Source organism: Schistocerca nitens, chromosome 3, assembly GCF_023898315.1.
Source record: "Schistocerca nitens isolate TAMUIC-IGC-003100 chromosome 3, iqSchNite1.1, whole genome shotgun sequence".
In the NCBI taxonomy this organism is placed as follows: domain Eukaryota; kingdom Metazoa; phylum Arthropoda; class Insecta; order Orthoptera; family Acrididae; genus Schistocerca; species Schistocerca nitens.
The window spans coordinates 585,804,996-585,820,638 of record NC_064616.1 but is presented as its reverse complement, the minus strand read 5'-3'; the positions used below and the strand labels follow the sequence as shown (position 1 = coordinate 585,820,638).

At 36.8% G+C, this 15,643-nt stretch overlaps 1 protein-coding gene across 2 annotated transcripts in view; it reads right to left on the bottom strand.

The window, feature by feature from the left end:
• Positions 1-15,643, bottom strand: part of LOC126248501 (alpha-soluble NSF attachment protein) — a 63,981-nt gene that overhangs the window by 14,582 nt on the left and 33,756 nt on the right. Inside the window, exons 4-5 of one of the 2 annotated variants that reach the window (XR_007545494.1) lie at positions 15,468-15,641; positions 11,982-12,104 (exon numbers count right to left, since the gene is read on the bottom strand). Coding sequence is in view for 1 of the 2 variants with exons in the window: in XM_049949539.1 (XP_049805496.1) it covers positions 11,955-12,104; positions 15,468-15,641 (324 nt within the window). In the remaining variant the exon portion in view is untranslated. Of the gene's footprint in view, positions 1-5,447; positions 12,105-15,467; positions 15,642-15,643 lie in introns of those variants that run through there. The other variant, XM_049949539.1, reaches the window with a different exon arrangement.

The following is a 15,643-nucleotide window of genomic DNA, read 5'->3' as shown; positions in this document are numbered from 1 at the left end:
GGCCGGACGCAGTTCCCTCCATGATCTTGTATGTGCAAATGTTGAATAAACCTTTGTTAAGTGAAGTTAGTGTTCATCATTCATGTAAGTAAACCTTCTTCTACATGACAATACTATCACACTACGCCTTAAAGAAAAGCCAGTTCACAATAAGAACCACACCAGACTGTTTCACATTCGATTGCGAGCCATCACATTCCATAAGTTTTCATCACCTCCTTACACCAGTATGATTCTAACATGCTTTCTTGAAGAGTGGATACCTAGCTGGATATCCCACACAGTTTCTAACACCCCAGGAGTTCATCTACAATCTTGGTGGTGTAAATATTTTTGACCACTGTGCCCACCATTTTCACTCAGTGTTCACAGTGCAAGTTCATCATTTGTTTTGAACATTTCTCGACTGTTACATACCACAGAAAGTATCTCCATACATTTTCTGCTGCCCTCCAGATGCACATGGTGAGGCATGAGCAGCTAATATATTTCCTGCTGTAACTGCTAATGCAACACTTTCAAGTGAGCCCTACTGATGCACTCAATGGGCTCCTTGTCAAATTGCTGTGGTAGTATTGGCAACTTGTTTATGTTTGAGGCATTACACAATTGTAAAATGAAATTTTATAACTACAACATATTGTACCCAAATGTTCGCTATCTCTTTAACCTCACTAGACATTTATGAGTTAAGCAACTGCTTTGACTACACAAAACATTAAATCCAGCTTACCTTTCATACAAAGATGTGTTTCGGGCATCAATTGAAGAAAAGATTCAACATAATAAAGTCAAGTGCAGGTAAGTGGCTGAGGAGCACACAGTGAAAGGTTTATGTTTATTTCCCCTAATTCATTATAAGCTCATTATGATAGTATCCACATGGTTTTGGTTACAGATTACAGATGGCATTATGTGAACACATACTTTTATAAATCATGTAAATTACCAGTGTTAAAATTCCAACAACACACAATAAATTGTGTGTGTTCACCAAAATCCCTCCAACCACTTTGATACATTTTTATAAGGATTCATAATGTAAGACCTGGTACAACAGGACCACATATCGATGATGAGATTGTGACAGAATGGGCTGTTACTGATACCTGAAGAAGTCAAATAAGTGAGTCTTGCTAAAAAAACACCACCACATCCATAACTATACAGGAATACCACAGGAAAAACAAAATCTAATCCATTTTAGATGTTGACCCTCTTAAAAACAAGTCTGACTTGCCAATGTCAGGAGACAATTATCACTTCAGGAATTCTACTTTCCTTGTAACACCTTTCAACTAATTTTAGGACAAAGACTGGTTCTCGTGTCAGAACTACTCATGTCATCATTTTGTAATCACACAGTATGGTACACAGCCCCTTCTTTTGATTTTAAGCTATTATTCATAAAACAGAGCAAACTCAAATTACCAAACCTTAGCAAATACTACAGTGTTCTCATTTTTAATATGGAAAATCTAAGTTACAAGTTCACTTTCTTTTGCTTATCACTTGAGAATTTTTCATGCTCCATGCTCTACTGATAAATATATTTATACTCCATAAGTGGAGTGTATACAGTGCTTTACTAGTCACACAGGGAAATGAAAGTGAACCACGGTGTATACTCCACTTGCAGAGTATAAATACAGGGTGTTACAAAAAGGTACGGCCAAACTTTCAGGAAACATTTCTCATACACAAAGAAAGAAAGTATGTTATGTGGACATGTGTCCCGAAACGCCTACTTCCCATGTTAGAGCTCATTTTATTACTTCTCTTCAAATCACATTAATCATGGAATGAAAACACACAGCAGCAGAACGTACCAGCGTGACTTCAAACACTTTGTTACAGGAAATGTTGAAAATGTCCTCCGTTAGCGAGGATACATGCATCCACCCTCCGTCGCATGGAATCCCTGATGCACTGACGCAGCCCTGGAGAATTGCATATTGTATCACAGCCGTCCACAATACGAGCACGAAGAGTCTCTACATTTGGTACCGGGGTTGCGTAGACAAGAGCTTTCAAATGCCCCCATAAATGAAAGTCAAGAGGGTTGAGGTCAGGAGAGCGTGGAGGCCATGGAATTGGTCCGCCTCTACCATTCCATCGGTCACCGAATCTGTTGTTGAGAAGCGTACGAACACTTCGACTGAAATGTGCAGGAGCTCCATCGTGCATGAACCACATGTTGTGTCGTACTTGTAAAGGCACATGTTCTAGCAGCACAGGTAGAGTATACCGTATGAAATCATGGCGGCGAATCGAGGAAGTACATTACATACTGGCGAAACTAAAATGAGCTCTAACATGGAAACTAAACGTTTCCGGACACATGTCCGCATAACATCTTTTCTTTATTTACGTGTGAGGAATGGTTCCTGAAAGTTTGGCCGTACATTTTTGTAACACCCTGTATACAGGTCAGTAGAGCACATGGCATGAAAATTATCCAGTGATAAGCAAACGATAGTAAACTTGTAACTTACATTGTCTGGATGAAAAATAAAATTGCATAAACTCAACTTCTGAATTTATCACTTTTGTCATTATGTTGAGATCTACACGAGTGGATGTGACATGTTGCTTGAATCCTCTTTGAAAGGGCACTCTAAACATTGGAACATTAACCCTCTAATCATGGGCAATTTTTCAATTTATTCACACGAAATTGTGGGCATTGTTATTTCATAATTAGAAAAGTTGGAAGGATAAAACTGAAGGAATTTAACAATACCAAAAATTTAATTTACAATTGCTTTTTACCTGACATTTAATGTAAATAATACGTGAAATGCAAAAATACATTACACTTAGTCATTAATTTCTCTGAGTGTTGTAATTGTTGAAGCAACATTCCATACAGAATATGGTTGCAAAGTTGCTGGTGCAAGAACATATACTTGTAAATATGTGAATGACAAAGGAGAATTACACAAACGCGACTCCCAATGTTTTAGAACAAAAGAAAAATATCTGATGGGAAAACTGCAATCTCCAATGTTCTGGAGTAGCACAAATATATTTGAGGGGACAATGGCATCCTATGATGCTCCAGAGCAACAGGAAAGTACTCCCTATGCAAATCATGACATCTGACATGAAAACAGCAGAGAAATTATGTCTGACGCAAAAACAATGGAGTCCATGAAATTTTCGGGAAAGAGCTGAACTCAAACGTTCACACTTCCCATGGCCGGAAGGTGAAGTCTCTCCATATGCAAACAGTGTTATGTGTACTATCTGCCAATGAAATTGGGTGAGTACGTCTGTTACACAATTACATAGTTTACATCATCCTGCACTTTTTTCACTAATCAAGAAATTTTGTTCCTCCTCAACCTACAATAAATGTTTGATGTAAGGGTAGTAGGTAGGTTCTTTTGTATAATTTATATATTATCAAATCAGCACTGAATCAGTTCCATTTGTCTTTCCTCTTTTGCATGACTTTATGGAGGGGGGGGGGGCAGAGGGGAGGGGAGGGAAGTGGGTTCAACTTAGCGTTTCATTCTCATTCCTCTCAACTTTGTGTGGCACATGTCTCTGTTGTACAATGTTATTGAATACCTTCCATTCATACTTCACATTTGCAGGCCCGAAGATAGAATGTTTGCTGCTTAATTAACCAACTATCATTTGATGTTGCACTTGCCAAACATGTTTTCCATCATCTTTAAATATCTGTCTCAACTCACATAGCCAATGACAACTGCGGTAGCTGTGTTTTACTAATTCCCTTTGTTATCTAATGTGTTATCTTAACACTGAATTTCTCCAACCAACTGCTCAAGGGAATATATGATTATGTATTTTCTATTGCTGGTAAATGCAAAACCATTACCATAACACAACCAACAAATTTATGCCCAAGTTTCTCCATATTTTTCCTGAAACAGCTCAACAACAGCACCTACGGCATATGGGCCTACATAAGCAGCAATGCGCTACAATGTTTGACCCCATTTATCACCATCTCTACTAAATGACATGTTATTTCTGACAATGCAACATTATCCTATGTGCTATGATGTGAACACCTACACACTGTAGCATGTGATCAGTAAGGACCTACATATATTTCTCGGGAATCACCCCTATAATTTTTATGCAAGTCCACAGAACAAAATGTGGTTGCTAGATTACGACAAATGGCTTTACCACATTCCTGACATATTTGATGGATAACATGGTGAGCAAACATGCATGCTAGGGAAGCTTAGGTACTGAAAAGAATTGCATATTCTCCACCACATGCAACAACCTTCTGGAATATAGTATGTGGTATTGCCGAAAGTAGTAGTAGTTTCACAGAATCCAGAACCTACTTCTTGTTCAGTTTTTCCCTCAGTATGTAATAGTTAAGATCACAATTTATTCAGTGGAATCACCAAATCATCTTAACATAGTGATTTCCCACTATGCCTATCAACACTGTAGACTGTCACACTGCAGTCCTCGACAGTGTTGAACATGTATGGACATTTTACTGTAGCACAGGCTGAGGCAGAACTTGCCTGTGAACACTAAATCTTGCCATTCAGCACAGCAGTGATGGTATTAGGATGTACATTTGAGTCAAAGGTGGTGTGCATGGCTCCAAGACAATGGAAACCAACAGAATGGTATTCATACCATCAATCCACTGCACAGACCGTATCAAAGTACTGACACAGTCAAGTTTACACTCACTGTCAGAAAAGTTAACTTTATGGAAAAAGCTGTAAGAATCATTATCTATACAAAACAAGATTCCATCAGCTGCTAAGAATTTGTGTTCCAGCACCTACTCACTGCAGCCAGCAACCACCTCATATTCAATGGTTCCACACGTACTACTGCCATAAAATCAAGCCCTCTTCCGAGTGGAAATATCACGGTATGACAAACGTAGTTCCTGCAGGCAGGTGAATCTGCCCTGATCGAACTCCTTCCCCTGATGCCACTGGGCACTTTGATGGTGAAAAGGCGTAATGTGACTTGTTTTCACGTCTGTTTCCTTTGGCAACTAATCTGAATGTCACTGGTGTAACACTAACTTTCCTATTCACATAAAATAAGACACCGCAGAACCGAAGTACAAACCATCTCCCTGTGATTATAATCACTTATCACTAATCTTTCTATGTGCTCTAAGTGCTAGTTTATATTGCAGTGATTTCATTCAAATAACCTATCCAATTATGTTTCAAGTACCAGCCTAAGAAATCCTTCAGACAACTGCTGCTTTCAGCCCAAAATCACAGAAGTGTATGAATTCTTCACACAAATAAAACAGGAGCACTGTAATCATGGGTACCTAAAAGGTAGTACTGCATCACCATTACTATACGTAATTATCTTTGGAGGCAGACCAGGAATGTGTGCCTAAGCCTGAGGAAAAATATTGTTTTGCATGTATCTGTCATTTTTATATTTCATGAGAACACTGACAATATCCATAAGATTTCACAAAGTATTTAATTTTAAAGGCATTATGATACAGTACCACATTGTAAAATAAATATTTTCTCCTCATTAAATCAAAAATTCTACAAGCATAAATAAATACAAAATGCTAAGCTTATACATCATCTAATATTTCACAATATTCACAGTATCTACATTGTCTCACAGTCTTCAATGACACTTGAACAATTTGCAATAACAAATACATTGTTACATTATTATAAATAAGTGTCAAATAACCTACATTATATGTGCATATCAATATAGGCTGAAAAAATTCTTATCACTTGGTTTTTTTTTTTTTTCAGGAAACCTGTAAACTGTATTATATGTTATTTGCTTTAAATCTTTGTCAGAGATCTGAGAAATGGTCACAAAATTTCATTACATGGCAATCGCACACCAGAAGCTGCACTGAATCTCACATGCTAATTGAAAGGTTATCAGTACATAAAGCATGTAATTCATGAAGACAGTATAAAAATTAACAACGAAAAATCAGTGCACCAAAGTGTAATTTTTCAGTCGTGCCTTAACTATACTGAAATGTGCTTTGCGATTACATTTATAAATGTCAAAAAGAACAAAGATATGATTTCAGCAACAGTTTACAAAACATGTATAATCTCATGTTTATGGAAAAAATACAATGGAACAGAAATGCAGCCTTTTGCTAGACTATATTTTTACGAAACCCATAGGATCGTGATGACCAACTGCCATGCTGGGTACACAACAGCAAAGAGAGAAAGTAAAATAAAAAATGTTCTAAGTCCTCCCACTCATGTGTCCTATCAAATTTCATAATTTACCATGTCACTATGTGCTCAACTTAAAATAAGGATATGACAGTTAATTCTAACTTACAATGTTTTAAAATTTTTAATTTTAGTATATCCTGGGTGTATTTTGAACTCTACCACACTTTTTCAGTGGTTAGATCTCCCTTTTTCTATCCTCACCGAAGACACTTACTCAGAAAATTCTTTCCTTAATTACAGAAGCACAACAAAAATACTGCAGGTGACAATACTTTTGTGCAAGATAATGGACATTCAAGGCACAAAGGTTCATGGAGAATTTCATATAACTACATTAAGTGAACACAGGCTCATGAAGGATTTCATAAAACTACAATATGTGAACACTTAAGTGTGTGAACTTTGCAGCACACTGACAAAATTGCTTTCTATGAATTAAGTATATGATGAGTCCAAAACAAACATTCTGGCAGTGAAATTGCTAACAGATCTGTAACAGCACCTATGGCAGTCTATGAAATATTGTCCTCTGACATCTAAAAAAGGGGAGACAAAAACCAAACGTTGATACAGTTTCCCCAAAGTATCTACCAACTATGCACTGCTCTGCATAGAAATGGGAAACGAAACTGCTTAAGTTCTAAGGAAGTATTTCAGGATACATAAGGAATGTTAAAGTTATTCACTCAACATTAAAAATATGGCTTAAGACATACAGTACTGAAAATCTAAAAAATACAAATCAATTTTGGGCATTAAGCATTGTATGAACAATGAAAATACAAGAACAGCTTAATAATTTGAATTACAAATGGAGGACAGGACAAAAATTTGATGTCGTTAGGGAAAGATTATTTAATGGATTCTCTGCAAGGGCCACAGAAATATGTAAAATTTGACAGTTATCTCTGTGCACCTGAATGCAATGCTCATGCTCATGACTGATTAGCTAACCATCATGAATGCTACTTTACCCATACTTTTAAGAGCTCTTAAAGGTAGCAATATACTCTTATAAAATGTCTGCTACCTGGATTATTACCCAACGTCAATATGTCCAACTACTAGAAACAATGAAGATTATGTAGTTAACACGATAGCAGCTTAATACCATCAACCCAAAAAAGTTTGTTTTTCCAATCAAATAAAACACTAGCTACATGACTGGTTTCTCCAATTATGCTTCATATAAAACAGAAATATAAGATACCCCATTATGAAAACTTACGTACAGATGGAAAACACACATAGGATGTTATATAAACATCCATCTTTTAGAGTCTTGTGTTGAATGGTGAAGTAAAGTGTTTGAGAGCTAGAACACACTACAGTAAATAATGCATTGCTGAAGAATACAGTCCAATATAAATGTTGATACACACTTCCCCCATACACAATATGCAAAGACAACACCCAACATCTCCTATCCCGACACCAAATTAACATTACAAGAAGAAAAAAAAACTGATACAGTTTAACTATTTCTGAGCCGAAAGTAACTGCAAACACTGCCAAGACCAACATATTTGCAATATCAAATAGTTCACACTCTTTGAAGTTTTATCAGTGCCATAGTACAAGTACCTTTCTTCATCATTACAGATTGGGTACACACTAAGTGGCAGAATTACCAAATGTTTAATGTGTTCCATAAATTAAAATTATTCTCAATTTGCATTGCTTCCTTAAAATACAAATCATAATGGCATACAAATATGAAAGAAATAAAGGAACGAGATATCAAAATCTGCTTGGTCTAAATACAAGAAACCCTTCTAGTCATAGTTTTAGGAAGAGAGCAATCATTTTAAAATGTTGCTAACTGCGTAGGAAGAAATCAGAAAGAGAGAAAAATTTCATTTGTAAATTTCACCATTAGTGACTTTTGTGCCTTCCAAGAATGAAAACTGAGTATGCTTGAGTAGTGACTGAAGTGCTAGGAAGGTCACAATCAATCTTATATCGTGTGACAAACTAGAAATTTCTTTAGTGGTTATCCATCAAGACTAAATCTTAACAGTTAAGAGAGGAAAAGTGATGCCGAGAAATCTCAAAACAGCAATGAGAAATACTAATCCTCCTACCTCACACAATCATTTATGTGGCCATGTACCAGATAGTAAAAACATAAAATGAACCATTGTAAAAGTAACCTTACTTTGGAAGCTGTTCTCACAACATGAAGTCTTATCATTCTAACAGCTCAGTATATATTTCAAATTCCATTACAGGTTCTGAAAGGGAGATGGAAAAGGGATCATAACTTGTGCATTCATACTTATCACAAGTCAGTAGCCCAAATCGCGTGTGCATGGGGGGAGGTTAGGGGAAGTTATTTAGTACCCGTCCAAGACCAGGAGTTACAGGGAAAAATGCTGTAACTGTTTTTTCGAAACTCAATGGTCACATTTATTTGGAGAAACATCTGTGCTACATTCATGTGCACTGCAATTTTCAACATTTTAAAGTCAAAATAATAGTTAACTACCTCTGTAATGCTAGAAGTTTATAAGGTAAAGCACATGGTCTAGATATTCAAGGTAATAATCATGGTGATCGTTTCCCTTCTGCTACAAATTACACATTCTGACAATTCTCCACATCTAGTCAAATCTTCATGTGGTGCAACTTATGTGATAAAAAACTTCCCCACAATGAATTAAAAGAACCAATACCTAAATAATATAATCTTAAAATAACATTCTGTTTGTAAGATACTTGATGAGACTTCAATAATACTAAATTATCGTATGAGGATTAAGAATCTATTTTCAAATAAGTTTTTTCCAAGCATAATTACTTTTTATATAGAACCATTAATTTCCACAATGGTGGTTAATATAAAAGTGCTTTGCATCAAATATGTGCACAAAAAAGAGAATCTCATTACAGTAATAAACACTGTCAACCATTTTTTCCTGAATAGTAGGCACAATCAACATAAATGGCAACAATATTATTATTATTAAATCTATTTACACTGATACAGGAGTATACAGCTGATCAGACAGTGCTAATTTGGTGCATAATAATCACATCCTTCTCATTCCACAATGTGTGTTCACAGTCATGGATTCTTATAATGGAACTGCTATTTAAAGAATCACAATAACACCTTCTGTCTACATACAAAATATAAACTTAATTTTCAGAAAGAAACAGCGGGATTACTGTTGCAGACTACATAGGAACAAAGAAATATCGGACCTGTATTGTATACAGCTGAGGAACAACGAGCCGCGCAGGGTAGCCATTCAGTCTAAGGCGCCTCACCACAGTCCGCGCGGCTGCCCCCATCGGAGCTTCGAGTCCTCCCTTGGGCATGGGTGGGTGTGTGGGTGTGTGTTGTCCTTAGTTCAAATGGCTCTGAGCACTATGGGACTCAACATCTTAGGTCATAAGTCCCCTAGAACTCAGAACTACTTAAACCTAACTAACCTAAGGACATCACACACACCCATGCCCGAGGCAGGATTCGAACCTGCGACCGTAGCAGTCCCGCGGTTCCAGACTGCAGCGCCAGAACCGCACGGCCACCGCGGCCGGCGTTGTCCTTAGTGTAAGTTAGTTTAAGTTAGATTAACTAGTGTGTAAGCCTGGGGACCAATGACCTCAGTAGTTTGGTCCCATAGAACTTACCACAAATTTCCAATTTTTGAGGAACAACTCACAATAAGAGTAAATATAATGAACAAGTAATAGAATACATGCAGAGAACAAGAAGCTCTTCCCAAATGAAGAGAGAGAGAGAGAGAGAGAGAGAGAGAGAGAGAGAGAGAGAGAGAGAGATAGAGAGAACACAAATCTAAAACTATAAATATGATGTAACAAGGAGGAACACACTGGGTTGCAATACGAAGAATGATTAATTTCTGCCACTCGTTTTACTTCAGAAATCTTTCCTCAAATACCATACCACATACTCTGTTGTGTGTTCACTATCATGCTTCTATAGAATTATCTGATTTTCCTGAATTGTGTATCTGGGTTTCCCCCTCCCAAATTTTTCCCTCCCTCTTCTGTGATCTGTGATCATGTCCCCCATCTATGCACTCATTGGTTTGGATCCAGTTATCCTTTATATTTTATAAATTATACACCTCTGCAGCTTCCTATATCAAACTCTAAAAACCAACTCCAAAATATAATTATGTGACTAGTGAACTGTGGAGAGCCATGGGTTCAAACCTTTGAATGACACAAACAAAACTTGTGTTACAAAAACACAAGTACACCACCACCATTAGTGTAAGGAAGAGATGTGGCACCCCAAGCCAGCAAGCCAGTAACTAGTGATGAATGGGCACTTTACATAATTATTGCTTCCAAAAGTAGGTGACTGCAAGTGACATTGTCCGATGCACTAACCCAAAACTACATTCTGCACACATTACTAAAAATTATCTAAAAAAACATAAAATAATAAGTAACTGTGCCTCCATCTCACATGAAACATCCACATGAATACATTTTATCAAAATATTACAGAATAACAACATGATAATTTAGAAAAAGGAAAAAAATACATGATCAGATTTTTCAATGAACTTTAGAAATGTATGTGAGCACACATGTCACAATGCATGTAGAAAACAATCAGTGATGATTACCAACAAAATGATAATACCTGTCAGTATTACAACTCCACTAAAAAAAAAGAAATTAACACAGACAATATGCTTTCCAATCAATGTCTACTTCAGCATTTGCCACCTTGTATATATTATGCAAAAAGATCTAATATTCTGGGAATCTAACCACTGCAGGCTCAATTTACAACATTTATAAAGACTAAAAACATTAATAGACAATGCTTGTTTCATTCAGCACAGTGCTCAGTCAGAACATGTACTGAATACACTTCTTTTCTAATACTTAAATTATTGATTGTGAAGTGTTAATTTGTTGATCACTGGTTCTTTGTGGCAGTAATAGTACAAGGCCATTTTTCTATGAATTCATTAACAATAAAAGTGCAAAAAACCAACTTCACTACTAGACAATATTTTATATTATTTTTCACCTGCAAAATTCAACAACTTTCTCAAAGCCAACATCATAGTAGTACACAAAGTGTAGTTTCACTACAAGCTTTCCAGAAATGTATCAATAATTAATATTAGAAACAAAAACTACTGCTTGACGGGTATGGAGCAGGATCAACCATAGTTAAAATGAAATTAAGATACTACACATGCACTGTTTAACTACAGTAAACTTTTGACAGAAACCTCTGCCCTTACTGGAATAAAAATGTAGGAATGGTACTAGCTACAAGAAACTAACAAACACAAGCAGGTAGTGTGTGTGTGTGTGTGTGTGTGTGTGTGTGTGTGTGTGTGTGTGTGGTTTTATTAAGCTGCTTCTGGAAAGCTTGTGACACCTCTACAGTTTATCATACATGAATTCATGTATCAAGATAAATGTGTTTCGGAAAAATATTGTCTGTTTATTGCATGGTGTAAAAAGTGGCCATTCATTATTTTAGAACAAAAGATTTCCTTTGTCTATAGTGTCTTTGGTATTCTGAAATTTCATTAAAAATGAGGAGAAATAAGACATGCTTAACTGTACTTGTAAATAAAGTTCAGTTAATACCAACTCCATAAAACAGCAGCTCTTTCTGGCTTTTTAATAGTCTCTTCTATATTTAAGTTGTTTGCACCCTAAAAAATTACTGTGGGAAGTGCCAAAAGACAGTTCAAGTACAAAGGATGCACACAAATAGAAAGCTCTGACTCAGCGAAGATCTGGGTTGTCATTAACCTGTTTCTTTATGCGTAGCAGAATAGTGGTGTACCACTGATCAAGTCGTGAAATTGAATCATAATCTTTCACTGCTTCTGTGAAACCATCGACATTCTGCTCCTCCATGTGATCAATTAAAACCTGAAATTTAAAAATTCCTGGCATTAATGATCAATTTAAAACACACTTATTAATAGTCTACAAATAAAAAGCCCCACTTTTTCTCAGACATACATCTATACTTAGGAAGTTGGACTACCCAGAATTAATTATTCCCTTGGGCACAAAATGCAAGGTAGGGAAAATAAACATGCAGAGAAAGTATTTACAGTAAGACACAAACATTGTTTTCTGGCATTCAAACTCTTTTACGAGAGTTACAGTTTTTATTCTCTATAGATCCCATTTTACGCCATTTTGTCGCTAAGTTTTGGATTGCTGACTTCGCTGCAGATTCAGCCAAATCACTTCCAGTCTTTAACTCTTGCACAAACAGGTCTGTACACGTTTTCCTCAAACGGAGCTTCATGTACCACTAGAAACTGAAGATGCACTGTTTTACTGTGAGCACGAATTTATGTTGCCTTCAACTGGTCACTAAACATGTCTGCTCCTCTCACTTGCTCAAACCCAATGACATATCAAAGTATTCTATACAGAGCGTGCGGCCGACGTGCACATGCAGACATGTGATAGCCGATTGGTGAATTGAATCCACAGTTTCCAGCATTATCTAGGATGGGCAGTTCTGTTTATTAACAAGGGTCAATTCCATATCTTTCTTATAAATATTCTCCAGGTCAGCATTAATTTGCCCACCCTGTATACAGAAGTAGCAAGGCTAAAGTCACACACAATTCCTGAATCATTTTCCAAATGTGATTACTGCATCTCAGATAATACATGGAAGCTAAAGAAGAAGTGACAAGAACGTATGGCACAGAGTCATGAATACTCTCACTCAAAAACAATTTTTCCTGGATCAATGATTTGTACATTATATGAAACACCTCTGAAACCTGAACTGCTGAATTAATTTCTAAAACTTTCTTAAACATAAAAGCTGGGTTGTTAATGTGTAGACAAAGCATTTAGAGATGGCCAACATTGAAGTACATGTCATTCATTTAATGAAGCAGGGAAGTTATTAGAAGACAGCAAGCTTCCAAAATTTAACAGTTTTGCTGAACAATGCAAAGAAACACATTTCAATTATGTAGTATTCCCCACAGTTCACTGTAACAGTAACAAAATAAAGAAAAGTGTCTGTAAGAATGGCTGACATGCAAATGGGACGTCTTTCAAAACAATCTCTTTCTTAGCAAAAACTCCGCATCCATTATTTAAGAATTTTTTATAGCCTGACATCATGATGTACTTTTAGTTAACACTTTGGCATCTAAGTATGGGCACAGCACAGGCCACAACACTTTGTTAATAGGTCTACGTCCGAGTATATCTTGCAATGCAATGTTTTCCGACATGAAAGGCATCTATAGCTTTAAAACTGCAATGGCTTTGTATGAGAACATTATATTGACATCTCACATGCTGTACCTTGACAGGTGCTGCCCTCTGTTGTCAGTTTATAGAATTCCTCTGATAGAAACAGTGGCAAACATAAGAACGCCTGCGTGCTAGTGGAGTCGTGAGATTTTTGCATGTATTTTTTAGAATTTTAAGCTTCCTGTAATTTTGCTACAAATATGTCAGATTTACTTAACATATAAGAAATTCTGGAAACTGCAGAGAAAGAATCAAACGATTCTGCACTGGAAGGAGAAATATATGCGTGGGAACAGTCTGAAGAACCTGGTGAAGGACTCTTCCACAAAGGCACAACAATGGCTCCAGAAATTGTTCCTAGTGCAACTATCAGCTGGTTGGATGACACTTCCCTCATAAAATTCTTGTAACTGACATGAAGTAACATCCGACATGGTTTTGCAAGAATTGTTCACAGAAGAATGAACAGTCTGCTGGCCAATCAAGCAGGAAAGAAAGAAGCTGGTACTGTCCTGACTGCGACATACTTCTCTGCACACTAGAATGTTTCTGTCTCTTCCATACAGAAGCCAACTGTGTGTGGAATTTCACAACAACTCACCTCACACTATTCTTTTTTCCTGAAGTTTAGTTATACAGTAGTTTAATCATTACCATAAAATTTGTAATCTACCATTGATCCAAAATAAAAGATAAAAAATAAACCTTGCAACTGTCTTTAGTATTATTACCTTTAAATACACCTCAAAAATAGATGTGCCAGTAACATTTTAAGTAAGGGCATAAATGGCTGGTTTTCTGGGCCCCAAATTTTTCAAGCGATTGGACTCAAAAACAAACTAGCTCTGTCCGAACAGGCCATGAAGGCCCAACGGTACAGACCGGATGCCGTGCCATCCTCAGCCCACAGGGGCCACCGGATGCAGATATGGAGGGGCATGTGGTCAACACACCGCTCTCCTGGCTGCATGTTGGTTTATGAGACCAAACCCACTACTTCTCCAGCTCCTCAGTTTGCCTCACAATGGCTGAATGTACCCTGCTTGCCAACAGCACTAGACAGACCGGATGGTCACCCATCCAAGTGCTGGCCAAACCTGAAAGCACTTAACTTCGTTGATCTGACAGGAACCGGTGTTACCACTGCAGCAAGGCTGTTGGCAATTAGACTCAAAATGTTAACAAAAATTGAGAAAACTTATTTCTACACTCCTCCAGCAACACTAAATTAGAGAAGCTGAATTGTGAGGATTAGTTATAAGATTTCTTTTTTAGTACCACTCTTAGAAATCAACTTAGATGATGTATCCCATAGTATCACCAACAATCACCCATTTAGAGATTTTTTATTCACACAATTGTGTTACAAGAGGAACTGTGAAACACAGGAAAACCTACAGATATTACATATGTAAATAGCTATTTCAGCTTACAAAAACTGAATTATGTTAATGTCCAATATAAAGTTCTGGGTTTTCAAGTGTGATTCAATAAGAGGTTCCAAGACTGACTGGAAATTTTTGATAACTGGCAGTCTCAAGTTCTAACTATGTGACATGTACTGTGGGGAGCTAAATTAGTATGCAGAATGTCTATTAAGTGTTCACTACTGAAATGTGAAGAGTTCATTCAGTATGGAAGCAACCTTTGCTTTTGTTCAGCCTGATTTATTCATGTCAGACAGACAGACAGACAGACAGACAGACCATATAGAATTAAATGAGGGAAGTGTGTTGGACAAACTCACAACTAGTGAGTCTGCAAAAGAGTGTCACTGATACATAAAATGAATTTCAATGGGGAAAATTCTTGTAAAAAAAAGATGACACTAAATATTCCTTACAAATACTTCGTGTAAAGCCCAAAGGAAGCACAAAAAATACTTAAAGAATGCATAAGACAGCATTATACTAAAAATATTGCTAACATGGTAAGTATTTTTTTCAAACAGAAAAAGTTTTCATACTTTTATTATAAAGATTAATCTGGGGTGCCTACCTTGATAAGTTTATATTCCCTAGAATCCTGGAAGCCTGGATACATGGACTGGTAACGTTCCAAAGCATGCTGGGCATTGAGCACATCAACACAGAGATGACAAAGTGCAGCACGGAAAAAGTATTCTTTTGCACTGTATTTCAGCAGTGAACTATCGAGTGATGTGGCTGCAACCT